The sequence below is a fragment of the Lutra lutra genome, chromosome 8 (assembly GCF_902655055.1).
Source record: "Lutra lutra chromosome 8, mLutLut1.2, whole genome shotgun sequence".
Taxonomy (NCBI): Eukaryota; Metazoa; Chordata; class Mammalia; order Carnivora; family Mustelidae; genus Lutra; species Lutra lutra.
This window is the reverse complement of record NC_062285.1, coordinates 118,178,128-118,205,201: the sequence shown is the minus strand read 5'-3', so window position 1 is coordinate 118,205,201 and position 27,074 is coordinate 118,178,128. Positions and strand designations below refer to the sequence as shown.

The window sequence follows — 27,074 nt, the reverse complement described above, 5'->3', positions numbered from 1 at the left end:
CTCCAAACTAAGAAGGGTCATTCACATAGCAGCCCTAGAGATGGGCCTGGGCTCCCAGTTGTGTTCAGCCTTGCTCTGCCCTCTTGGTAACCCAGCCAGTTCTTTTAACAGCCCAGTGTCAAAGGTCAAAAAGCACAGGTAGACACTAATATAGAAGAAATTTTAAAAGTCATTGCCTGGATTACCACTCAGCAATAAAAAAGGAACACACTATTGATCTGCAAAAGAACTTGGATGAATTTCCAGAGAATTATGTTGAGTTAAAAAGGCCAATCCCAAAAGGGCATGTCGGGATGATTCCATTTACACAGACTCCTTGAAATTATAAAATTATAGAAATGGAGAACAGATTAGTAGATGCAAGGGGTTAGAAATGGGGAGTGAGAGGGAGGAGGAAAGGGGGTATGGTGATAGAGCTGTTCTGTATTTGACTGTTATCCCTGTCAATTTCGTAGTTGTGATATTGTGTGATGGTTCTGCAAGATGTTACAACTGATGGAAACTGGGCAAAAGATATGGAAGATTTCTCTGTATTATTTTCTTTTTTTTCTTTTTTTTTTTTAAAGATTTTTTTAATTTATTTATTTGACAGAGAGAGATCACAAGCAGGCAGAGAGGCAGGCAGAGAGAGAGGAGGAAGCAGGCTCTCCGCCGAGCAGAGAGCCCGATGCGGGGCTCGATCCCAGGACCCTGAGATCATGACCTGAGCCGAAGGCAGCGGCTTAACCCGCTGAGCCACCCAGGCGCCCCACTCTGTATTATTTTCTTAAAAGTACATGTAATCTATAATTACCTCAAAATAAAATTTAACTTTTTCCCGAACAGTCTTGAAAAAGACAAATAAAGTTGAAGGACTCACACTTTGTGATTTCAAAACTTATTACAAAGCTACAGTAATGAAAACAGTGTGAGATGGGTATAAAGACAGACATATAGACCAGCAGAACAGAACAGATGGCCCAGAAGTAAATCCTTGCATATCTGATGAAATGATTTTTGATAAGGGTGCCAAGACCCTAAATGGGAAAAAGCCAGTCTTTGAACAAGTGGTGTTGGGAAAACTGGATATCCACCTGGAAAAGAATGAAGTTGGACTCTTACTTTATGCCATATATGAAAATTAACTAAAAATGGTCCAAAGATCTAAAGTAAGAATTAAAACTTTAAGACTCTTAGAAGAAAACATGGGCAAAAAGCTTCATGACATTGGATTTGGCAATGATTGGATAGGACACCAAAAGCATGGGCAACAAAATTAAAAAAAAAAAAAGAAAGAAAAACTGGACTTCATTAAAATTAAGAACTTCTGTGCATCGAAGTCTACAATCCACAGAATGAAAGGACAACCTATAGAATAGGAGAAAACATTTGCAAATCATGTATCTGATAAAGGGTTTATATCCAGAATATATAAAGAACTCTGATAAATCAACAACAATAAAACAACCTGATTGAAAAATGGGCAAAGAACTTGAACAGACATTTCTCCAAAGAAGATACACAAACGGCCAACAAGCACATGAAAAGATGCTCAGTATCACTAACCTTTAGGGAAAATGACTCAAATCCACAATGAAATACCACCTTATACCCACTTAGAATGGTGACCATTAAAAACAATCACAAAAATCACAAGAGTTAGAAGGATGTGGAGAAACTGGAAAGCTTGTACACTATTGGTGGGAATGTAACATGGCAGAACACCATGAAAAATAGCATGGCATTCCCCTCAAAATTAAAAATAGGATTATCATACAGTTTGGCAAGTCCCCTTTGGATATATTCCCAAAAGAATCAAAACAGGGTTTTCAAGAGGTATCTGTACAACCATGTTTATAGTAGCATTATTTACAATCGCCAAGAAGTAGAAGCAACCCATGTGTCCATCCACAGATGAATGGATAAACAAAATGTACTATATGCACAAAGTGGAATGTTTCGACCTTTAAGTGGGAAGAAATCGTGTTCCATGCTAATAATATGGATGAAACTTGAGGACATTATGTTAAATGAAGTAAGTCAACAAAAGGACAGTTCCTATATGACTTCACTTAGATGAAGTACCTAGTGTCATCAAATTCATAGACAGGAAGTAGAATGGTGGTTGCCAGGGACTGGCGGGGGGCAGGGAGGGGGAGAGAGAAAATGGGAAGTTATTTTTTAATGGGTATAAAGTTTCAGTTTTGCAAGATGAAATCTGTTCTGGAGAGGGAATGTGGCGATGGTTCCACAAGAGGGTGCGTGTCCTTAAAACCACTAACTGTACACTTAGAAGTGGCGAAGATGGTAAATTCTGTTAGGTGTGTCTTGCTAAAACTGAAGGAAACAATTAAAACAGCAACAAAAGAGAAATTTAACTCTTTTAAGAAGCCACTACGTTCTTGATCCAAATACCTGTCATTCTGTCTTAGTTCTATGAGCTAATGGGAAGAGAAGAGTAGTAGCCCACCACTTAATAAAACCTCAAAGACTTCAAATCTGGAGAGACTGGCATACTAAGCCTTTCTAATGCCTTTAATTAACTTCGTAATCCATTTTGATTCACAGTCCCTCTGCCTGGTTGTTATTCACCGGAAGTTATTATCAACTTTTCAGTAGCAATGAAAAATGTGCTACTTATCTACTATATTGGCACTTGACCTTAAATAACAGCAAATGGATAAATCAAAGCCATAGATTAGTCATGAAATAGAAAACAAAGTCTTTTTTTTTTTTTTTGAAAAAGAAATGTTGTGTTTTAATTTATCTGCCCCTGCTAGACCTCCAGATTCATAAGCGCAAGAACCTATCCTTTTCTGTTTGTCACCACCTAGTACATGCTCAATTAACTCCTGTCGGCTCAGTGAAGTCAGCCACTGGGCACAACCACCGGGACATTCACATTGTCCTATCCTTACTTTTCAAACATGTCTGCTGGTTGAACTTGGTGATTTGCTATGAATAAAATCCATGGAATTTCCAAGGAAATTCGATGGAAAATATTTTTCCATGAAGAAAATTTTGGGGAAAAGTGGATGTCATAAGACACAACTCTTTGTTTTGACACAATTAACTATGGGTCACGTCACCTCTGCAAAGTAAAGAGAGGTGATCTGAAGGGTGTTAGTTGGTATATTTTGCATAGACTCCCTTCACCCCAGTAACCCCCAGGAAAGTCACGACAATGTGTGGTTCGAACTGAAATCCCCTCAGTACTGTGCACTCTCTGCTTCCTTCTAACTCCCCCAGAGTGAGCTGCCAAGTCACCTTGAAGATTTTACTCCTACTGGAACGATATCATTTTTCATAATTACAGAATTTTAATTTCTTTTATGTGAGTGCACAGCCTTTGATATATTGAGCCAATTAAGTGAAACTTGGTTAAAAATCGAAGGTAAAAAAGGGAATTTTGGTGGAAAGTAAAACAGGGCATTTTCAAAAGGAACTCAAAGTGGGAGGAGTTGTTATTGTCATCACAAGGGGAATTTTTTCCATTAGGAGTCCCAAACCAGGGTCTGACCTGCAAGCTGGGATGGGTCCTATTACTCCTATTCTCCGGGACTCTTCCTCCTCCTGCTGTCTCGGGTGGTGTCCGTTTCTCCACAGTGACTGGACAGTGCTCCTGGAATGAAGAATAGTTCTTCAACACCCAAACAGATGGGACACTTAGAGTTTGAAACAAACACGAAAGACAGACTGGGACTGGGTGGTCACAAACATTTATTTTTTTTTTTTTTAAAGATTTTATTTACTTGACAGAGAGATCAAAAGTAGGCAGAGAGGCAGACAGAGAGAGAGAGAGGAAGCAGGCTCCCCGCTGAGCAGAGAGCCCGATGCGGGGCTCGAGCGCAGGACCCTTAGATCATGACCTGAACCGAAGGCAGAGGCTTTAACCCACTGAGCCACCCAGGCACCCCACAAACATTTATTTTTTGGTTAAACCTGGTAACACCAAAAAATGATACTTTACCTGGCTTCGCTTGTAATCAGAAGGGTCACAAGCTGTGAAGGGATGGATACACTTCCTCTCACTTTTACACCAAGCACAGCCAGTTCCAATACACCCTGGGCATCTGGCAACACGGAAAACCAACTTAATTCCTGCATATTTAGGAAAACGTCCGTAACCTAGAAATTCCCTCTGTGATGCGGGGTGTAAGCATTTAAGAAACGGGGGGTACCCCAAATCCTGGACAGACTGATGAACCTCCCCCCGCCCCGGGGGGAGAGATGACAGTCCTCTGAGGCTAGGCTACAGCACTGACTTTGTGCCTGCTCTGGGCAGCCCCCGGGGCTGATGGACTGTCATCACACCTGCAGGGCTGTCGCTATGGAAACCGGAAGCTCGGGATCACCTGCTGCGCTGGTAGATAACAAGAACCCACGGGCTCTGTTTCTGATTCTGGTTCTGCTGTTTGTCCACCCTCAGGTAAGTTACCCTCTGGAGACCGACCTCCCCGTCTGCACCCCGAGATCAGCACGCCCTCACTCGCTGGAGTGGAGAAACCCCCCAACTGCCCCGAAGATGCGACACCATAAGTATCGCCTGGCAAGTAAAGGGAAGGGGGTGTCAGAATTTGCTTTTAATCAAATTAAGGAAGAACTGCATCTACTACTCATCAAATAACCTATCATGTGGGGATTAACAGCAGAGGACCTGAGAAGCTCGTCATAGGAAAATCGGAGTTGAAGGAACAATAGAAACAGAAACTGAGGTTGGTCTGGAAACACAGCTGCAGGAGGTCAGCTGGGATTGCGGGACAGCCAGTGCAGGGAGAGGGGACATGCTTCATATTTTACGGTCTTCAAAAAAAAAAAAAAGAGCCAAAGTGTTCTGTGACTCTGATCTAGAGAAATGGCAGCTTCGATGGGAGAAGGAAACACGGGCTCCCTGAAGTGTGTATCCAGCCACCTAAATGTGCTCGAAGCAGGTTATGATTTGCATTCCCATCACGGCCCCTCAGGAGCGGGTCCTTTACTGAGCCCCTTCCTAAGGGAAGTAGGTACTCAAGGACAGGGCACCCTCCTCCTCTGGGGGGACTGCAGGTCTGAGCAGCTGGTTCTTAATGACCTAGTTGTGGGACGGGGGCCAGTCACCTCCTTCCTCCTGGCCTCTACACGGGGGAAGGGGTACCCTTCAGCTCTCTCTGAGCCATCAAACTCTTTGTAACTCTCCCCCCTTTTTTCCCATTTTCACAGACTTCTGAGGCTTTCTGTTCCAAGTCTGGCTTCTTCCCCCTCCCCAAATGCAACTAGTTTATTAGAAATAACCGAACTTGATCCCTCTTTAAGAGTGCCACAGTGGTGAAAATGGGGTCCCGGCACTCCTGTTCGGCCAGCAGTAGAGAGGCCCTCCGACTCTGTTTTGAGCCTGAACTCATCCCCCCCACCCCCCAGCAACAGTGGTTCTCAGGCCAGGCCAAAAGAAACTCACGTTCGATACCCACAGAGTCGGTCAATCAAACGACTGAATGAACTATAGAATCACTAATAGTACAGCTTCCTGTTGTTTCCATGGGAACCTCCAACCCATCTTTCAACTGGAAAATCAGGAATCTGAGAAACACATTTCCTCCCTGTCTTCTCTCTGCTTTAGAAGCAAGGAGTGAGGTGTGGCCCTACCTCAGGGCGGGTACGTAGCCCAACACGGCCAAAAGTGGTATGAAAAGTTGGCGGTGGGGGGTGGGAATTAACACGGTCTTTCGATGAAAGAGATTTCATCTTGTCCTCCTCCTTGATGACTTCCCTTGCCTCATGCTCACACCCTCTTCCTTGACTCAAGTTCCCAAAGCCGTCGTTCAGATCAGGGGAGAACATTGCGGCAGCACCCCTCCCCCCAAGCTCCTCCCTGGACTCACTCCAAGGCTCCTCTTGGTCTGGGGAAAACGTATTTCCCTGTTGGTAGGATCACTTACGCCCAGTTTTTCTCCTCAGCTGCTTCACCTTCCTTATTAGGGCTAGAATGAGACAGGTTATTAGCTCAGGGGCCCCCCTATCTCCCGTTAGGCCATGCTCCAAAAGGCACTGTAGAAAGTTCTACCCCACAAAAGAGTTCTTTACGGAGGAGATGGAGGCGTAAAGCAAATAAATAAATCAAAACCAATGAGAGAATATTTAAATTTCAAACAAAATCTTACTCTCTTAATGACGAGCAGTTGGTAAAGTTGAATCTTTTTGATAAATGCCAAGAACCGACGGAGAATGTCACGTTGACAACCAAAACATCTGGAGCAAAGGGGAAAAAAATGTCATTTACCGTGGAGTCCCGCTATCATCAAGCAAAGCTGTAAATGCAAAAAATAAATATTTTTGCCTCCTTTGCATAGAGGGTGGGGCTGTGCCAGCTGCTTGCCAGCATTTCAATCAGTATGTGGTTCCTTCCCGTGGGCCATTCACGTCAAGCAGCCAAAGTGCACAGCACAAACCTCCAAACAGACCCGGGCCCACCTCGCGTTCCAAGCCTCCCATGGATAATCACTAGGAAAAAGCCATTTTACAGCCCATTTACATCTCATCCTCTCCCCGGGATCACTATCCCAGCTTGTAATTGGCCGCAGCATAAGAATAAAACAAGTCACCGAGCAAGAATCTGCCTAGAACATGCTAACCAGAATGTTAGAGACGAAAATCCCGTAGCTTCAGCAACAGCCGCACTACCGATATTTGCCCAACAGACTCGAAGTGTGCCTCCCATGGGCCGGCTCCCACGAGCCTCTTGGAGTCCGCTGTTGCCAAATCTATGATAGAAAGTTCTCTTATTTGCTTTGGAAAACATACTCACTGGGTAGAAACCCCTCAAAAGAATAAAGTAACAAGAAAGATAAAAACTGGGCTCAAGTGACGCCTGGGTGGCTCAGTTGGTTGGACGACTGCCTTCGGCTCAGGTCATGATCCCGGAGTCCCGGGATCGAGTCCCGCATCAGGCTCCCAGCTCCATGGGGAGTCTGCTTCTCCCTCTGACCTTCTCCAGCTCATGCTCTCTCTCACTGTCTCTCTCTCAGATAAATAAATAAAATCTTTAAAAAAAAAAACAAAACCGGGCTCAATCAGCATTGGAGACATGTCATCGTTCATGTATGTCCTTAACTTCTATATTGTATCCAAGGCGACTCCCCAACCCTGTGGTGTGTCAGAATCACTTGAGAAACGGAGGAAAACAGATCCCAGGGCCATGCTCCTTGATATCCTGAGGTAACACATGTCGGGAGCCTCTGGGACTCTGTGGTGGGGAATGTTCCCCCATGACGTGACTGTATACAGCCGGGGCTGGGTGTCACTGCCCGGAGTGGCCCCCTCAAAGCCCACTGTGTCCAGAAACCAGTGCTCCTCTGTGAGTTTTTCACCGTCATCTGGTTGGTAGGATACTGTCTTCCTTTTCTGAGTTAATGGAGACAGAGGATGAGCCTTTGAAAATAAAAGCCTTCACTTGGCCAAATAAGAAGTTGGTGTAAGTTGGTTGGCACCCCTTACTTTTCTTCGTGAACTTTTATTAGTGTGTGATTCCCAAAATCTGAGAACCCTTACCTTCAGACACTTCTCTACAGCAGTAGAATTCATTCTGAAAGTCAGGATGCCACACACAATTCTGTCCACATAAAGTGGTTATGTGGGAAAGGATAACCCCCGACTGCCAAGACCAGGAGGTCTGAGGGCTGGAGTGACCTCCCGGCAAGAGTATTGGCACAGCCACTTGTAAATGTTGGTAGAACGGACATACGGACAGGAAGCATGGAAAGACTCCCAGAAAACACATTTCAGTGGAATCTACAAGGTTCAGTGATGAACACCAGGAAAAGTTGCACTTTTCTTCATGTCAGCCTTGCACAAAACACTACTGGGAAATATCCCAAGGAAACGAATATATTTTATCTCTGCTCTGGTAGCATTTACAGTGATTCTATGAGAGATTAAAAGGCTTAGGTGGAAAAACCCAACAATGACAGGATGGACACTCAAGGAAACAGCCCATGAGTGGTCTGAGTTCCATGTAGCACCTGCCTACCAAGATGGGGGTGCCTGTAGGGACTATGAGGGGTGCCCGAACAGCCTGGACTGTTATGAAGGAAGTGACTCTTCCTCCAATGTTTCAGAGCAGAAGGGCAACAGGATTTGATGAAAGGGGTGAGGGCATGGACAGTGCTTTGGCAATGACCACCAGCTGGGTGAGTACAGGAGGTGGGACAGGAGTGAGTTTGCTGGCTGAGAATATGCAAGGCATTCCAAGAAAAAGGCAGCAGAGGTCAGGTGCAATGGATAGAAGCTGTAAATGCGACCAAAGAGCTTTACAAGATGATCGCGAATACTTGAAAAACAGATTTTATATATGTGTAAGATCTGCATTATAATGACCAAAATTAACTAGAAGCATATCACAAAGGCTGCATAGTGTAAACAAAGAAAAATGGAGAACTGGAATCATTTTCCAAGCTATCTGATCCCAAACAGTCACCAAGAGCCCAGAGGCTGAGAGGCATTATTTTAAGCTTGGGACTCTGGTCTGGTGCACTAAATTCCCTTTGGAGAGATTTGGGATTAACTGAGTAACACCAGCTCTCACCACAAAACTCCATTCCATCATGATCTTGTCCCATGTTAGGAGGCCTAACATGTGACCCTACTTCTCATCTTTCTTGCCCATGGAGATTCATCAGTGTGTCCACAATAACTCCTAGCTATCTCTGGAATCTGTCTACTTCTCTCCATCCCTGTCTGTCTCGGCACCCACTCTCACGGTCCCCCCCACCAGGATCACCCCAACGGCTTTCCTTCTATCTGATTTTTCACAGCTCACTCCTTTCCTCTTCTAGACATCCTCCACCTGTGGCCACTTATTCATTCATTCAACAAAAATTTATTGATTGTAAATGGCTCTTTATACCAGACACTATGTGCCTTCTTTGGTGTCTATTTTCTATCATTCTGCTTTCCATCTGTCCCTACCCCATTTGCCTGAACCACATAGAACCTCTTTTGGCTCTTCAAACAAAGCCTTTACTCTCTTACTAGCCATCATAATAGTTGGTCTCTGCCTGGAACACTCTTCCCCCTTTTCTGTGGCTCCCCTCTGTTCATCCTCCAGGAAGATTTCCTCATTCCGTCAGCCACCACCCAGGTTCAGTTAGGTGCCCCTTTCCTCCGCTTCCCACGGTTGTCTGTGCATTCACACAACCGCATTGTAACAAGTTGTCTACTTGTCTCCACCCCCAGCTGTCTCTTTCGGTCACCATATCCCCAGCACCTAGCACAGTGCCTGGGCCATAGTAGATATTCGAAAAATACTTCCTTTCTGAATGGATACAATGATGTTAAGATGATAGAACATTAGCTGTTCTATTTTCTCATCTTCTCCAGGGTGTTCCCAGCTTTTCTGATCTCCGAATTACCTGAGCCCTTTGGGTAGGGTCAGCCCAATGGTCTCTAGCTTTACCCCATGGGTGTCTCCAGCACCCCCTTCTGCTGTCATCCTCCACTCACACAGAAGAGGGGGATGCTGGAGTCCTAGGAGGAGGGAGAGCCAAGGGGAGCAGCCAAGAGGAGGGGGGGAGGTAGAGCGGGAGGTAGGCAAAGACTGAGTCTATGGGGGAGGGAGGCTAGACACACTCCCTCCCATTCAACTTGCTTCCTGGGCCATCTGTGTTCAGAAGGTTCTCTTGCTTTCTTCACTTACAGACAAAAAAACCAGCCAAAAGTCCACCTACCTTTGTAGGTCACTCTTGTGGGAATGCTGCATGTGCAGGGCTTGCTTGGTGGACTTTTACCCCTGCAGAGCTGCCTGCCGGTGTCCGCGCTCTTCACCGCGCACTCCCACTCTGCGCGCCTGGGAGGGAAGCTTCCCACCACAGTCACTGTAGTCTGTGTGGGGAAGAAGAAGATTCAGGAACCACGTCGTTGTTTCCATACCCTCTCCATCCATCCTCGAGCCTTACGTGAACTCACCCTCTGACATGCCAGACAAGGAGAACTTCTCAGACCGGTGATGTAAAGAAAGAGACGTTTCACCCACTATTTGCTTTGCCCTTCTGTGAATCTCATATTCCTATTCTCGGACCTTTTTTCTGCTCTGTGTGTATTTTTCTTATCAGTTTTCAAGAGAGCTCTGTAGAGATATTAATCCTTATCTGTCATATTTCTGACACATGTTTTCTCCTAATCTCTTTGTCTTGCAACTTGTACATGTGTTTATCTTTACCCCACATGACGTTTTTATGGCATCATGATTTTGTCTTGGTTTTAAAGTTATTCCCAAACTTTAGCTTATAGACAAGTATAAAATTGTTCCACCATCTTTGTTTTTTTTTTTAAACTTCTATCTATAACCTATCTGGAAGGTATTTTTATGTATAGTATGAGATAAGAGTCCATCTTTACTTTTATCCAGATGGTTAATCAGTTATGTCATAACCACTTACTTAAAAAATACCCTCCTTTTCTCACTGACCTGAAATACTACTTTTGTCATATATTAAATTACCATGTATCTGGAATTTATTTCTGAATTCTGCTCTGTTCCAATTATCTATTGATTTACTTCTATCCTAATGTCAAGCTTTTACTACTGTGATTTTAAATATATTTAACATCTGAAAGGGCAAATATCTATCTTTATTTTTATAATTTTCTTAGCATCTCCTAGACATTGCTCTTCCATATAAATTTTAAGATTATCTTACCCAAACTGGGTGGGGAGACAATGAGTTTAATTGGAATTGTATTAAGTATATGCATCAGTTTTAGGAGATCTTATATATTTGTGACATTAAGTATTCCCATCCAAACACGTGATTTGTTTGTTTGTTTGTTTGTTTCTGTTTGGGCCAGGGTTTATTTAAGAAGTTGGACCTTGATTTCCTGGGTGCTAAGATACATTTTTCATTTCTTTATTTCTTACTGGTACTGTTATTAGATTATAGTTAAGGAAGGAGACCTATGAAATCTATTTAAAATTAAGGATTCATTTGCGGGCAAACATACAATCAGAGTTTTGGGGGTGGGAGGCTATATGTATGTGCGTGTACACAGATGGACACAAAGAGAAAACTTTGAAATTTCCCCTAAAGCAACTTCTTCCCAAATGAATTATCTAAACAAACTAGGCAGCCAGTTCTCATGTTGAAAGAGGAAAATTATCCCACCACAAAAAAGGAAATGCAGTGTGATGGGATAGAGATGTTAGTTAATGTTATGGTGGTAATTGTATGTCAATAGATCAATGTATCAAACTAACCCATTGTACATCTTAAATTTATACAATGTTAGGTGATTGCATTTCAGTTAAAAAAAAAAAAAAAGAAAATGAAGGTTAGGGGAAAAAAAGGAAATTCAAGGAATACACCAGTGGTGGACTCCTTTGGCAGCTGGTGCATGAAGGGGATCTGGTGGGAAGGTGGGCTAAGCATTAGAAAGATGGGAGCAGGGGAAGTGGTAACTTGCCAGCTATGATGAAGAGCCATAGTCCCAGACACCCTGGGAAGTGTTCATCTTCTGTTACACTTCTGACTTTCACCTGGACTTTCCAAATGGCCAGCTTCAAACTCTGCTGTCTGTTGTCCTTAAATCAGCTTGCTACATCTAATCTAGTCCTGGGGTCAGCACCATCTTTCCATTTTCAAAACATTCTGTTTCTCAGCCATAAAAACTTGCCAGAGAAGGCAAGTTCTTATAATCCAGACTTAACTAGACTGAAGTCCAACCATCTCTAGCAGACTAGAGCATAGCAACGAAGCCCAGACTACTCCCACTAGCTCACCTCCAATAAATGGCTGAGCTCTCATTCATGCTGCTTTCTTTGACCCAGATGCACACACATCTCAACACATGATCATATATTATCCTGTATGCATATAGGTCTTAAATTTATTTCATTACTCAAATGCTATAACAACAGAATCAGAAATTCTTGTGAAATCAAATTTTCCATATTTCCTTCCAATTCCCACATAGCTTCTACATAACCATAATCATTGCATTTATTGGTTCCCTATTTATCAATCTCTTAACATGCGCCAAGGGCGGTGCAAGGTGTTAAGTGCTTTAGTGAACAAAATAGCTGTGGTTCCTGCCCTTGAAGAGCTTATAGTCTAGCAGAAACATGGGGATGTCACCTTTCAGAAACTGGATGGCCACCTGGTGTGAAGAGATCTCCAAGATGGGATAGAAGCCTGGACTAGGATGGTACAGTAGAGAAGGAAAGAACAGACAGATTCAGGATACCCTTTAGCAGTAGCATGGGGTAGGATGAGAAGTAGAGCATGTGGATATGGAGGATTTGGGTAAGGAAAACGGATGGAAAGAAGTACCATGTACTGAGATGTGACACACCGAGGGAGAGGCAGACTTTGGGAGGAAAATGCAAGATTTCAATTTTGTTTGACTGTAGTTCAAGATAGTTGTGTAATAATCAAGAGATAGGTCAAGTTAGATATGGGCCTGGAACTCAGAGGAGCAATCTGGGCTAGAGATAAAGGAGACAATGAACACAGAGATGAGATATGAAGACCAGGGAGTGGATAAAATGGTCTTTAGAGAAAGTAGAGAGCTAAAGACAGGAAGAGTCCAAACGGGGTCTAAAACAACTCCAGTATTTAGAGTCAAGGAGAGATGAAGCCAGCAAGGGAGGCGAGGCATGGCCAGAGAGAAGGAAGAGAGCATGGACAGGGTGTGCCAAGGGAGGGAGGGCAATGGGAGAGGAGGTTTCAAGAACACAGCCAACAGACGAAGTAAAAGGAAGACTTACAGTGTCTGTTGGAATGGCTACAAGGAGTTCGTTAGTGACCTCAGCAAGAACAGTTACAGGGAACCCTGGAGCAGAAGCCAGGTTGGAGCTGACCTGTAAATAGCAAGTTTTTTCAAGTGCAGTGGAAGGAGAGGGTAGCCAGGGACCTGAAGATATTTTTGTGTGAGTGTGGGTTCCAGGCAAGTAGGGATAAAAAGCTGACACCTGGCATAATAAACCTGACTTGGGAATCCTTACCAGGTTGACAGCTCCTTCCCCAACTAAGCTGGATAGAGAGGGAATGAAGACACAAAGAGTCAAATGAAATAGAGAGTTTGAATGTCAATTAGCTGGTAATTCCCCCAGAGCCAGAGAGCTTGCTGCACAATATTCTATCTAGCAGGTTGGCAGACCTTATTTTACTTAACCATTCTGCTTATTGCCAAACAGTGTGGTTATTTCCAGGTTTCTCAGTCTACAAAGCTACCGAAATGACATCTGCATGCTTACATTTTTGCTTCTTTCAAGTTACTTCTTCAGAATTTAAAGCCTGGAATTAGTGTTTCAAATAAAATGAATATACTTATGACTTTTGAAACAGAACAGCAAATTGCTCTCCAAAAAGGCTGTACTAATTGGCATTGCCAATGCCAGATGTTAGCATATCTTATCACTTTAATTTGTATTTATTAGATAGCTAGTGAAGTTGAACATATTCCCCTAACTATGTCTAACTCTCTGAACCTCCTCTTGTGAGAATGTAAGCTTTTGTCCACTCTTTGGTGGCCTGGTGTTTATCTTTTTAATTTCTCCTGAATTTAATATCTTGCAATGAATATCTTGCCTGCTGCAAATATTTTCCTGAATTGTGCTTTAGTTATCTTTCTTGTTGTATATTTTTAAATGACAAGTATATGAATGTTTTCCCTTTGTTATTGCATACTACATTGCTTCAGAGCTAGGAAAATTATACTTCCAACTATCTGATGCCCATTTCTATTTTCTGTTTTTTAGTGTTAGCTTTTTCTATGAATTTCTTAATTAGCTTAAATTTTTATATTTAATGTAAAATGTGAATTAAGTTATGTTTCCATATTGTAGGTCTGTTACCTCAGCCTCTTTTAGGAAATAATTCTTTTGTTCCTTCTTAGTTTATGATATCTGATCTTACAATTTTTACATTTATTTCTGAGCTTTGTAGCCTATTCCCACGATCTGTATTCTTACTTTTAAACAAAATCATGGGTTGAGTTATTGTCACTATCTACAAGTTTATATGGAAATGGTCTAGCTTAAATACATTTCTGTTTTTCCAAAATACATTTTGGATATTCTTGACCAGTTCTTAGTACTCCAGCTGAAATTTATATTACTTTTAAGAAAAAGTCTATTCAAATCTTCACTACGGGCACCTGGGTGGCTCAGTGGGTTAAGCCGCTGCCTTTGGCTCAGGTCATGATCTCAGGGTCCTGGGATCGAGTCCCACATCGGGCTCTCTGCTCAGCAAGAAGCCTGCTTCCCTCTCTCTCTCTGCCTGCCTCTCCGTCTGCTTGTGATCTCTCTCTGTCAAATAAAAAAAAAAAATCTTCAAATCTTCACTGGGATGACATGAAATCTAGAAAATAGGTTGAGGAAGAAATGACATTTTTATGATATCTTACTGCCCAGATACGTAGTATGTGTCTGGATGTATTCAAGATTTTTTCCTAACTTCCAAGAAAATACTTTGTGTGTTTTTGTTTTTATTTTTATTTATGCTTTTTTTTTTTATTGGTAAGGTTTCCCTATCATGAGTTATAAACAGCTGCAATAGACCACTGCCCCACTAATTACCGTTAGAAAGAACTGTTTAAGGCAAGCTATTGCATAGCCCAAATTGCTGTTTTTGGTAGCTGTCTTCAACATGTATCTTCCAGTAAAAGTGATTTTAAAATATAGGGTATATACACCTCACCCTTTAACTTCATGCCTGAGTATTTTGGTTATTGTTGATGAATGGGATCTTTTATTAATTGACCTTAACTCCTTTACCTTACTTGATGTTATTGATATTTGAATGTTTGTTGAACATTTAGCACTTTTATTTTACTTTTAATTAGAGTAATTTTAAAAGCTAATATATTTAGACTTGGAAGATATACAACCACTTCAGATGAGCAAATAGGGATACTTTTTAATCTATTCCTTTCCCATAGCTATATCTTACTTGTCTCTTGTGTTACGGCACCAAACACAACTTTAAAAACGATGCTCGTTGCATCAGTAATGGTGGAATTCCTTGTTTTCAATCTGATTTGTAAAAGAATGTTTCTAGTGTTCCTGCCTTAAGAGTCCTGTTGTTTGTAGGAGATACTTCTAGTTCTATGTCTTTTCTGTTTTATTAGTGTTAGCCATTTTCGCTGATTGTTATAATCTCTTTATAGGTATACAAATGATTTTGCATAATGCAAAAATGGGATGTCACACATCCTTTTTGTGTTTGTGTATGTGAGAATTTCATTTTTCTTTTTTTTTCCCTACTTGTCTCAGCCTTCGCTCTCACCACATCATCAGTCCCGCCATCAGGAGAGCCCATTTTTACGACCTAGTAAGAATTCGTTCATATTTTTTCTTCATGCGCAAATAATAATATAGAGACATAAACATATACAGTAGATCATGCTATATCAATAGCATATCATATATGCTATATATATCAATAGCATATATTGAGTTTTTGATCAATACAAGATCATGCTACACATACTTTTCTGCATCTTGCTGTTTTTGCTCAACAAAACCTCACGAAATCCCTCCAAGCCAACTGGAATTGCTCCAATTATTTCTTGTTAATGCCGATTCTGTAATGAGGATGAGGATATACAATCTTCTAATTGTTTTGTGTAAAGAGATGATGCTTCTTGGAAGCAGAGGCTCTGCATTATATCAGAGTCTTTCTGGACTCAGAAAGCTACTAGAATGTTACTAGGCATATGATGGGCAGGTAGCCAACACTCTTTGACCCAAGGTATAGACAGCCATCTCTGTAGATCAGGGTCCGTTATTACTTAAATCAACACAGATCTGGAACTTTCAGGTAAGTCACAGATGACCACAAGAGTAGGAAATATTTTCAGACAATATGACTAAGAGATGGCATCACATGTCTTATCAATGTTATTAAAATAATCAGTCCAAAGTTGGTTTCAAAGATGAACTTTACTCAGATTACTAAATTCTTATCTCCTTTACCTTGAGAGCAATGGTAGCTGGAGAGCGAGGTAATGGTTGTGTGGGAAGCTTCTACAGGGATTTGGGTAAACCACAGTGGGACTTGGGTAGAGAAGAAAGCACTAGTGGTTGTCTGGGTGGTAAATATTTTTTGCAATGTTCCAAACTAGATAGAAATGGTGATTAATTTATACCAGCGAACCCAAAGATTGGTAAGCAAATTGCATAAGCAGCATCTTTCATACAATGAACAAGCTACTTTCTCTTACTACACTGAGCTGAAGTAGCACCCTTAAAATTTTCAAAATCATTTTTAAAAAATCTTGCATAATCTTAACCATTTATCAGAGCCCTGGGTGTATTCAAACATCATGTTATTTTTTTTTTAATCATTCTCTATCAGCACCAAAGTTAGCTATTTTTCAGACTAATAAGAGAAAAATTTGACCACACCTATGCTGAGATACCTAAGCATGTTCTTCACACAATTTTTTCAGTCTGACTCAGGGCTGGTGGAGTTTTGGATGAAGGCTTTGAAAGTTCTTTTTTCACGGCCTCCCCTCCAACCCCAACCTGCCGGAAGACAATAGAAAGTGGTAACAGCCAAATAACTTTAAATCTGTAAGTTTTGATCAGTTATGACTTGAAAGCTTTATTCTTTTATTATTTATCACTCATTAAATGCTTTGGCTCTCCTTTATTAAATGTTAAATCATCTTAAGTGGTATGGTTCTTGCTATTTGAAATGGCAAAGTGTACAGGAAAAGAGAAAGTGGCCCATTTCCTTGTTAATGTGGCATTCAAATAAAACAGAGCGAGCTCGACAGACAGGTCAACTGGCTGCTGATGGGGATTCTGTACAATTATTCATAATACAAGAACTATAATTAGGGAGAAAATGTCTCCTTACAGCACTGCTGAGATTACAAGGCAGGAATTCCATATTTCCGCAGGGCATGGATGGTGTGTGAACGAGATATTTGAATCATATGCTTCTCATTGAGTCCTTTCTCTTGGCCAGTGACAGGGCGGAGGGACTGCCAATGGTGGTATGGCCATAACAAGAACCCACTGGCTTTCCAAGGGACCCCACTTGCAATATTCAGTGGCCGTGGTGGTTTCTTGCCCTCTCTCCCGGTACTGCTTAAAGCCATGTATATAAGACAGTTACCAGGAGAAGCCTGCATGAATTAGGGGAAGGACCATAAAATAACATTCTATCCTTAAGTCACATTTAAGTAATCTTTTTGACCATGAATCTGCACTTTCTTCTTTTTTTTAAACAATACATTTTTCTACTACATTAATAGTTCGTTTTTTTTTTTTCTTTAAATTCAATGAATAAGGGTAGTCTTCAGCTCTACAAGACAACAGACTCCATGAGGGCAGGCTCACCATCTGTCTGTTCTCTGCTATTTCTCTAGCATCTCGCCCAGAGTATGGCATCTGCCAGGCATTCAGTATTAGTAACTAAATGAATGGACTCTCCTAACTAAGCTTCTTTAATGCTAGAAGATATTTCACACACAGAAGGAAGTTAGCATCAGTTGTGCAAAATGAGACAACAGAGACAAATTATAATCTTTCCTCTTACCTTATCTTTACTGCTTCGAAATAGGTTAATTTGAGGGCACTTTTTAGCTCCCGACGAAATATCCAGCCAGTTTTCATGGTTCTCTGGGTGTACACAATCTTCTTTAAAAGTACATCTATCCAAAAAAGGAAAAGGCAACAAAACAGCAACCCCACACATGCATTAGTTAAAGCTTCTCATACTTGGCTTCAGTACAGAATGGCAGGCTCTGTGCAGAGGGTTATTGATTTTGAGTGAGAATGGGAACGTGATGCTAAAACCATGAAAAGCAATGGGACCAGAACAGAGCATTTTTTCCATCATGTCTACAAGCAGAAAACCAATGCAGAAAACACGCTGAACTTTGGCTCCTGTGGCCTCTCTCGGGATGACATCATTAAACACACCCAAAGCACATCCTCTCATGGATTCTAAAATTAAAGAGCTCCCTTCGAGAAAAACCTGGGTACAAAGGACAAGTCCAAGAAAGGGTTTACATATTATATAAATTTTAGGTCTGGGGCTCATTCCCAGAATATCAACCTGCTGTGGGAATCTTTCTGTTATTAAGACACTAATAAGGCCATCTTGTGCTTTGTAGTCTGAGAATTAAATATAAATATTTTGAGGGCAGAGTCTTCCCAAGAATGTGATAAGCCATTCTATAACCATCTGCTACAAAGCATTTATTTAGACAGACACCCAATTATATCGAAAGATATGGGGACAACACTTTCCAGGGCCACTTTCCCAAGTCTGTCAGTGCAGAGGATGTCCCAAATAAATCTTAAGCTGTGGTTGGGGCCAAGTCCTCTAATAAACATGACCGGGAGCTAAGGGGGAGGGGGTGGGGTGCACTCCTTTGCTGGCTGTCTTGGCCACTCTAGGTCACGCTCACTTGGGAGCTCCTGCCTCACCGGAAGGGCCAGCAACCTGACAAAAAGAAGGAAGAGCAAGGGCCATGTTATGCTCAAAAGCCTTGAACTCCACAACTATTCTATTGGATAATATCAAGAGACCAGAACATCCCTGTTATCTAAGCCTCCTCAAGGCCTGAGGTTAAAATGGAGGGGTTGAGGAGATCTAGCAACTGTGAGTTTGAAAAGAAATGGAAAATTCATGAATCACAAGATCGAAAAGCAGCCAAGTGATAAAGGCATTCATCTGTGGGGAGTCCCTCCAAGGGTCGGAGAGGGGCGGGATGTGGTCCCTGAAAGGGCATCAGACTTCACAAGCATTTTACTTCCTCTTCTTCCTCTCCTCTCCTTTTTCAATTTGTACGAATGTAGGCCCCATGGCTTCATCTCTGAGCTCTGTGCTCATTTGAATATGACAAAAATAGAACAGGAAGCCGGTGAGTTTCATTAAGCATCATCCTCGGGCACAGTACTTTGAGCAAGGGTTGGGGAACCCTGTTTGCTGGGAGCACATCTGCGTCCAAACTCCCCTACGTCTGTGTGGGCTCCTTCTCCAATGTCCTGACCATGGGGATTTTCATCAGCACTTTTCCAAAGCCATCAATTCCTCCGACCCTTGATGGCTAGCTCGTCCGTCACGGACATTAAGTTCAAATTAAACGGCCTGTCGGTATCAGGGAGCATTTGCCACCGAGGGATGAGTGAGGCTGGATTGAAAAACAGGATGACGGAGCTGGTTTCTTATTCTATTTTTGAAAGGGGTTATGACTGTCAAAAGTCCCAGCCTCTCCTGGGCACTCTGGTTTGTCTAAGGCTCTGTCTGTTTGAAAACAAAACAACAAAAAGCCAGTTCTGGGGAGACTGGAGTACAAATATTGTCGTGGGCTCTTAATGCTGCCTAGAAGTCAAGGCCTAAGGCTGCCAAAAAAACAAGTGTAAGAGATTTCATACAAATAGTGCTGTAGTGTGCCAATTTGTAGGCAGAACACAGTAGTGCCACTGAGTTATCACCCCCCCCTTTGCTGAACTCCTATAGCATTTCTTGTTGGAACTACACATTTTGGTATTTAATCATATGCTGTGTTGAATTACAACTTAACTGTTTCATATGTTGCTGTCATCTCCCCCCAACCCCCAAGTAAGCGCTAAGCTCCTCAAAGGAAGGGAGAATGACTTTAAGATTTCTTCTACAAATCCCTCAGGGTCTGGCAGCACGATATGCAAATACTGGGGTCTCAATAAATATTTCTGAATGGACGGATGAACTATGAAATCTCTATAGGTCCTCTCTGTGGGTGCTTTTTCTTTCCAAAATTTTCTTCTAATTTATGTCTGACTCTTCCTTATGACAAAGAGACTGTTTTTAATAGAAGCTCAAAGTTCCAATCTGGGGCCAGAGAGGAAAGAGATTAGGAGTTTCCAGTTTATCTTTGGGGGGAAAAAAAAAGAAAAAATACATAGCCAACCTTTTAGTCCCATTTTGTACAAGGTAGAAACAAAATCTAACCATGTTAAGCAACTAACATAAGTTTCTTGCTTCTAAAACACCTCTGAAATTTCTAAACTCCCATTTCTTGCTTCTTGCCAGTAAAAATAATAAATTTTAAAAAATGAAATAGCAAACCGTGACACCAAGAATGTACAACCAGATGGTCAACCAACAACAGCATCTTATTACTTCTCCAATATTGCAGATTATAAAACCTTCATGACAGCACGTTACCCACACATTCACATTTCTTCAGGAGCGGGAGATCTTATAGCCCCCGCATTTGAATAAAATAAAAGCAGTTATTTTGAAATTATCCCCTCCTGTGTATCACAAAAGCAATGGTCAGGTGGTGTAGACACTTAAACCTTTGCCCAAATGAAATTAAAACCTCGTGGTTAGACACAGCTCTCTCCGTGAGGCTGATCCTCAGTGACGTGCTCTCAGGTTCGCTGATCTCTTAAGTGGCTTCATTTCAATTTTTTCAGGCGACAGATAAGGGGACAATGGGATTTGGATTAGACTGGGCATGGCAGGCAAATGACACATTTGCTTCCCTTCCTCTGTGTTGCCGCTGAGGCCCCATCCTCCACTGAGGGTCTCCCCGGAAGCCCTAAGACTCCCAGTCACTGTTCTCTTTTTCCAGTCCTTACTTCCATCTGATCTCATGCCTACACCATAAGGCCAACATGTAGACATTCGCCTGTTTGTAAATCAGGAAACACTGAAGAACACAAAACAAAATTAAACCCAAACCAAAAATTTTTTAAAAACAGAAAACCATTTTCCTTAGGTGAAAAACACAGTACATAGAACTACCTTAGTGAAAAAAACTAGTTAAGAAGGCTTAGTCTGATTAGTTTCTATGAAATCTGCTATAAAGCTTCATCTATTCAAAACAATAACAGAGGGGCGCCTGGGTGGTTCAGTTGTTAAGCCTCTGCCTTTGGCTCAGGTCATGATCCCAGGGTCCTGGGATGGAGCCCTGCATCGGGCTCTCTGCTCAGCAGGGAGCCTGCTTCTCCCTCTCTCACCTCCCCTGCTTGTGTTCCCTCTCTCGCTGTGTCTCTCTCTGTCAAATAAGTAAATAAAATCTTTGAAGAAAAAACACAAAACACAAGAAACAAACAAAAACAAAACAAAACAATAACAAACCTCGACGTTGCCCACTCAACTATATGAGTGCATGGACCCCCACCCCCTCCGTCTCCCCCCAACTCATGACAAAACTATGTTCAAAACCCATGCAGGCTTCAACTCTTGAACAGAAAGGTCCTGGGCACTTGTTTCTAGGTTTGCTCTTCAGAATCCAGAAAGTACTTTTTTTTTTTAAATTTATTTGACAGACAGAGATCACAAGTAGGCAGAGAAGCAGGCAGAGAGAGAGGAAGGAAAGCAGGCTCCCTGCTGAGCAGAGAACCCGATGCGGGGCTGGATCCCAGGACCCTGGGATCATGACCTGAGCCGAAAGCAGAGGCTTTAACCCACTGAGCCACCCAGGGGCCCCCAGAAAGTACTTTTATAATATGGGTTTGCTTCCCAAGTTTGTGGAAATCTGTCTAAACTCAAATATCAGTGAGTAACATGCCCAGCATGCACCGGTCCCATCCCAGGCACTGGCCTGCATGCTTACAGGCCGCACTCCCAGTTAGTCCTCCCAACCACCTCCTTCTTAAGGCATGAAATAGAGGCTCCAGGAAGTGAGATAACGTGCCGTCACATAGCCACAAGCGACAGAAACCTGCCTACAGAGCCACCCACTTGGTCACCCATCTGTGTGGCCTCCTATGAACCTTAACTACCCACTTAATAAGGTGTGAAAGGGTAAAGACATTCAGGGTGCCTGCTGGCTTCCTGGGGCCTCAACAGGGGTGGGGGAGGGTGGGGCTGGGCCAGGATGAGCGCCCCGGGGACTGACATTAGAGAAGGTCAGGCAGAGTCTCCAGGTTGAAAGGACAGCAAGGACTTGAGGGGGATAGGGGGATTCTGAGAGGCCTCTGATTTTCATCTATCCCTAGCCCTGAACACAAAACATCCATCTACAGGTTAAAATCCCAGGAGTCCCCCAATTTACAAACCTATTGTGCCCCCTCCCAACCATTTTGCTTGTTACCCATCTGTCTGTAATATGGACTACATCTTTCTCCCCACAGAAATAATGTTATAAACAGTGATTAGGTCCCCGGTTTAGCCCACAAAACCTATTTATCCATAATGTAACTTCAAGGCTGTACATTTGCAATAAAGAGTAGCAGGAAACAATGCGACTGCGGCCATTTGCATCGTATAACAGTTTTCTCCTACCTTACGGATTTGTATTTTTGCTCAGCTGGTAGTCTGGGAACACTGCCCAGCTGGATCGACTTGTAAATTTATTACTACACTATTATATTTATACATTATTTCTGGTTTTTTAATGGGTAGGATTTAAATTATTAATTGTCTTCATGCCAACATAAAGAACAGGGAGACCCACCTCCGAAAAAAGAAAAAAAAGACCTGAAGTTCCCAGGCAGATAAAATGCCTGTGGGCTGGGGAACCTTGGAATCTGACTCTATCAGGCCAGAAAATCTCTCTCTCTCTTTTTTCTCATTCAGTGAGAGGTTATTGGTCCTTACCACGACATCTCAGCTACCAAGGTAAATGTCACATACACGCCTGCTGTTAAAAACTTGTAAAATAATATAAAAATAAATGGAAGGCTACTTTTCTCTAGTCACCAAATGAAGCAGTATAATCAATACTACAATAATCAAAAAGCTTCAGACCCACAATTCAGGTGTCACTGAAGTTACTTACCATCGTGTTTGTAAATATGAGTTTTAAAAGTTAAGTGACAGATACCAAAGCCCTGAAAAACTAGGATAAAAGTGAATTTTGGCACATAAGTGAGCTCTTCTGTCATTAGTATTTGACACCCTGGGACCATGGAGGCCTTTTCTCACCTACTCTTGGAGTTATGACTATCCAACTAGGTCAGCAGCATGCCAGAACACTTCATAGTTTACAATCTTTGAGTTAACACTTCCCTTTTGAGAAGCCCAAAGAGCAACCCAGAGCTTATTACTGTGCAAAAATTGCCCCAAATCCTAACAGAATTTAAGAGGGATTTTTTTCTTGTGCCCCACAGGGTACAGTATTCTGGCCTCAGTTCAGAGAGGGCCCCAGGGCTCAGATGGTGCCAACGATACACCTTGCCAGCAGCCCCTCCCTAGGATGATCCCTTTCCTAGGACTTCGGCCTCCTTCTTCCAGTCAAAAAAAGAAAAAAAATCCCACATCGACTCGTAAACTATCCCGTAACTTGCACAACTTCAACATTATCACACTCACTCTTGCTGACAGAAAATGTAAGCTGCTAATAACAACATTGGCAAAAAAACATGGAAACCCCTGGAGGACTTCTGCCTGTCCCCAAGGATCTACCACACCTGAGTCTCTGCTGGGTACCGGACATTCACTCCAAATGTCAATATCCACAGCACAGTGTCATGGCCCTTCTTCTGAAGACAGCCTAGGACTCCTTCCTCTAGGAGCCCCCAGGGGAATCAGGTGGACCTCAGACTTCCCACTCAGAGCCCACAGGTACCCGAAGGGGCATGGTGGGGGAGGAGGCATCCTCCCTGCCTCCATCCTCAAAAAGCCCACTCTGAAATAGAGCCCTGAAATAGAAACTCTGAACTCAGAAACTACTTCCTGCCGCTCGACTTTCAGCAGCATCCCCTAATCTAATTGTTCGCCAAAAGCAGACAGTCCCTGATAACTAAATACCAGGTAATTGGCTTGAATGTGGGGTTGGTGTGACCTATTCCAAAGATTCTATACTGATATCATATCAGAAAACTTTTAACAAGAAAACGATCCAGCCTCTCTCTCAGGGAGCAGGAGGCTATGTCCATACCAGGGGGAACGTTTGGCTCCAAGAGCATCCCAAGGTCTTCTGCTAAGGGATTTCAAGCAGATGCCTGCATTTTTAGGAAAGGCACAGAGGAAGAGCTAGGTGGTCCCCAAAATATGGGGGCTCTTATTGACATCATCAGTCCAAGAGGTGAAGAAACCAAACTCGACCAAATAGAAGAGAATAAGATGGCCCCCCCGGGGCAAACTACACGCTGAATCCAGGCCCCCATAGTCAGGAAAGGGGAATGCCAAAACACCCAGATCCAAATAATGTGCTGGGGAAGCTGAAAAATTGGACCTCCATCACTGGAGCCAAAAGGTAATCTACATGATCAAATTATGCTAATTCCAGAAGCAATTTAGAAGACCTTTTTCTTTTCTTTTTTTTTTTTTAAATAAAATGAAACCATCTCACATGCTAGGGCCACCTTCTTTCACGTGATGTGATTCATTTATTCTTCATAACAAACCTATGAAGTAAGAACGATCATTGGCCCTGCTTTACGATGGGCGAAACTGAGGTGCAGAAGGCACCATATTGCTTTCCCAAGGTCACAGGGTTAGCAAGCCGAGTGCCTGAGACATGAAAACCAAGCAGTGTCATTTCCTACGTCTGTGGTCTCATTTATACGCCTCTATGGCCTCGCACAGAAGCTAACACTTACTGAGCTCTTCCTACAGGCCAGGCACTGCTCCTGGGGCTTCCCAGAAAGTAACTCACTGATCCTCACAACCACCTCAGGAAGCAGACATTATTATTATCGGCTCCCCTGCAAGGATGAGGAAACGGTGAGGCAGAGTGGTCAGGTGGCCCGGTGTGAACCTCAGCAGTCTTTACTCCTGTGCCAAATTCCTCAAAGTTTCCAAGGACTTCCCAAGATAATGGCATCATAAATGCCAAGATAAAAGTCAACAGGTCCTCCTTGAGCATGGGCCATATAGGAAAATATAGGTTTTAGTCACTTCTCAGAAAACCTGTGTTCTTTGGGTTGTTCTGGGGGTATCTAAAATAGGGTCCTGTTGTTAAGAGGTTTGGGAGACACTGGGCAAATAAAATTAAACTAATCTCTCTACTGCAGGACTTCTCAGAGCCTTGGCTATACTGGTATGCTTTGTAACTTTCCAAGACAGACATGAATGATGCAACATCTTCCAACTTTTTTAGAAGTTCTCATCATGCACACTGGGAAATACTGCCTGAACTTGGTTAATGAACAGTAATTCAAATAGTGGATCAAATTAGAAAATTTGGGTCTTCCTTGGCTTTTTTTCTCAACTCTCGGATTCAGCTGGTAATGACCTATTAATTCTAAGCATTCCTCTATGTTATCTCCTACATTCTACCCTCATCCATCACCTTGTAGCTGGGCTCCTACCTTCCCAACTCCAGTGCCTCCAATCAGCCTCCATACAGATATCTAGGTCATTCTCAAGCACAGAGCTGATCATAGCACTTCCTACTTAAAATAACCTTCAATGGCACTCTTTTGCAGCATCAAACTCCTCTTCCTATGGGTCTTTTATGACCAGGAGCCTAAAACACATATTTCCACAGTCATGTCTCTACCCTGGCACTAGTATCTAGCTCCTACCTTCTTCTCCAAACTCATCCCTAGGCAACTCTGGATTGATGAGTCTATTTGATTAACATGTACAGTGCAAACACGCCTGGCCGTCCCTAGCATATGCTGCTCCCACAGCCCCCAGAGTGCCCTTGAGCCTGCAGTATACTTGGTGAAATGGTGTTCCTTGTTCAAGGCGAGTTCAATGTCACTTCTTCCATGATGTCTGCCCAAGCTCCAGGCAAAGCAGTAGCTCTCTCTGCTGTGTTCCTGTGGCACCTTACATGTGCTCCAGGTGTATACAGCACATCGCATTCACGGCTGATTGCCTGTCTCTCCCACTAGACAGCAGGTCCCCCAAGGGAAAGACCCACCTCATTCACCTTGGCCCCCCCAGGACCTAGTGCCGTATTTGGCATTCGCACCACAAATATTTACTGAGCGCCCACCAGACACCAAAGACCATAGTTGGCACTGTGGACATATTAATGTATCAACCCATTAGAGCGACAATAAACAGTAATTTAAAATAATTTTAAATTAAGGTAGGTCTTCTGCAGAAACCAAGAATGTGGCACAGAGGAATTACTTCAGATTAGCCAAGAAAGGTGACATTTCAGTTCAGAGGTCTAGGATGAAAACTATTGAGTCACATCAAGAATAATGGGAACAGCATTCCAGGGAGAGGGAACAGCATGTTCCACTTAAAGCTTGGAACTCTGTCCTCTGCGAGGAATTGACTAAAGAACAGACTGGCTAGCACACAAAGGGGAGAATGCTTCTGCCAGTTACACACCAGTGTCGCGGCAAGTCACGTGCCCCCTCTGTGTCTCGGGCTGTCCACCTGCAGAAATGCAGATATTAATGGTTTCTACCTCATGGGATTGTTAGCAAAATGTGCATCTATTTAACTGAGGCTTACAATACCTCCTCAGTATATAGTAGTCATTGTTGTGATACTTATTACTCGGGCAAGTGAAACAGACTTTACGCACACATTTGGATGACATTAAGCTATGCAAACACAAAATGGTAATGACGAGGCAGGGATCCGGGCAGTGGGGCTCACCGGACGGCCCACCGGCATTGCTCACCCGTGCTGGGTCAACATGCAGCGTACCTTTCCTCCATAAGGAGGCAGCCCCAGTTCAAGGCTTCTTGGAGGATTCTCAATCACAATGTGCCTTCCTCCCAAGACGAAAGGGCTCTCTGGGGTCTCCCCAGCCTCGAGCACCTTTCCGCGGTGTATGGACAGTATTGGCTTGGTGTACGCTTTCTGCCCTAACCTGTGAGCTTCTCTGGGCCAGAGCCTCATTCGTCGCTTTTCCCCAAGGGCCTTGTTCAGGGCCTGACCCACAGCCCGTATGCAACAAGCGTTAGCTGAACTGAATTAAGAATTCAATTTTAAAGTGACTCAAATTCTCGACTATGTCTCCATGATACTGGCATAAGTTGTTTCATTGATTTTTGTTCACTGGGCTGGCCTGTTAACTGGCCTGGTGGAAAACTAGCCTTTGTCTTGAAACTCGGAGCTATTTAGCACACATAAAACACATTTGCAGACTGAAACCCTCACACAAAAGGGATCTGTAGCCTGCACCCCATGTGGTTCTTTTGTGGGTGATGAGTTTACTGAAGCTGGCTTTTTTTTTTTTTTTTTTTACTTCCAAACACAAACCACGAGCTGAAGAATTTAAGGGAGGGGTTTTTAAAATACATAACATGGAAATAA

At 42.8% G+C, this 27,074-nt stretch overlaps 1 protein-coding gene across 1 annotated transcript in view; it reads right to left on the bottom strand.

Moving 5' to 3' along the window:
- Positions 1-27,074, bottom strand: part of PLXNC1 (plexin C1) — a 144,125-nt gene that overhangs the window by 71,613 nt on the left and 45,438 nt on the right. Inside the window, exons 5-9 of the mRNA XM_047740059.1 lie at positions 17,496-17,610; positions 9,678-9,831; positions 6,117-6,204; positions 3,950-4,052; positions 3,500-3,601 (exon numbers count right to left, since the gene is read on the bottom strand). Coding sequence (XP_047596015.1) covers positions 3,500-3,601; positions 3,950-4,052; positions 6,117-6,204; positions 9,678-9,831; positions 17,496-17,610 — 562 coding nt within the window. The remainder of the gene's footprint in view (positions 1-3,499; positions 3,602-3,949; positions 4,053-6,116; positions 6,205-9,677; positions 9,832-17,495; positions 17,611-27,074) is intronic.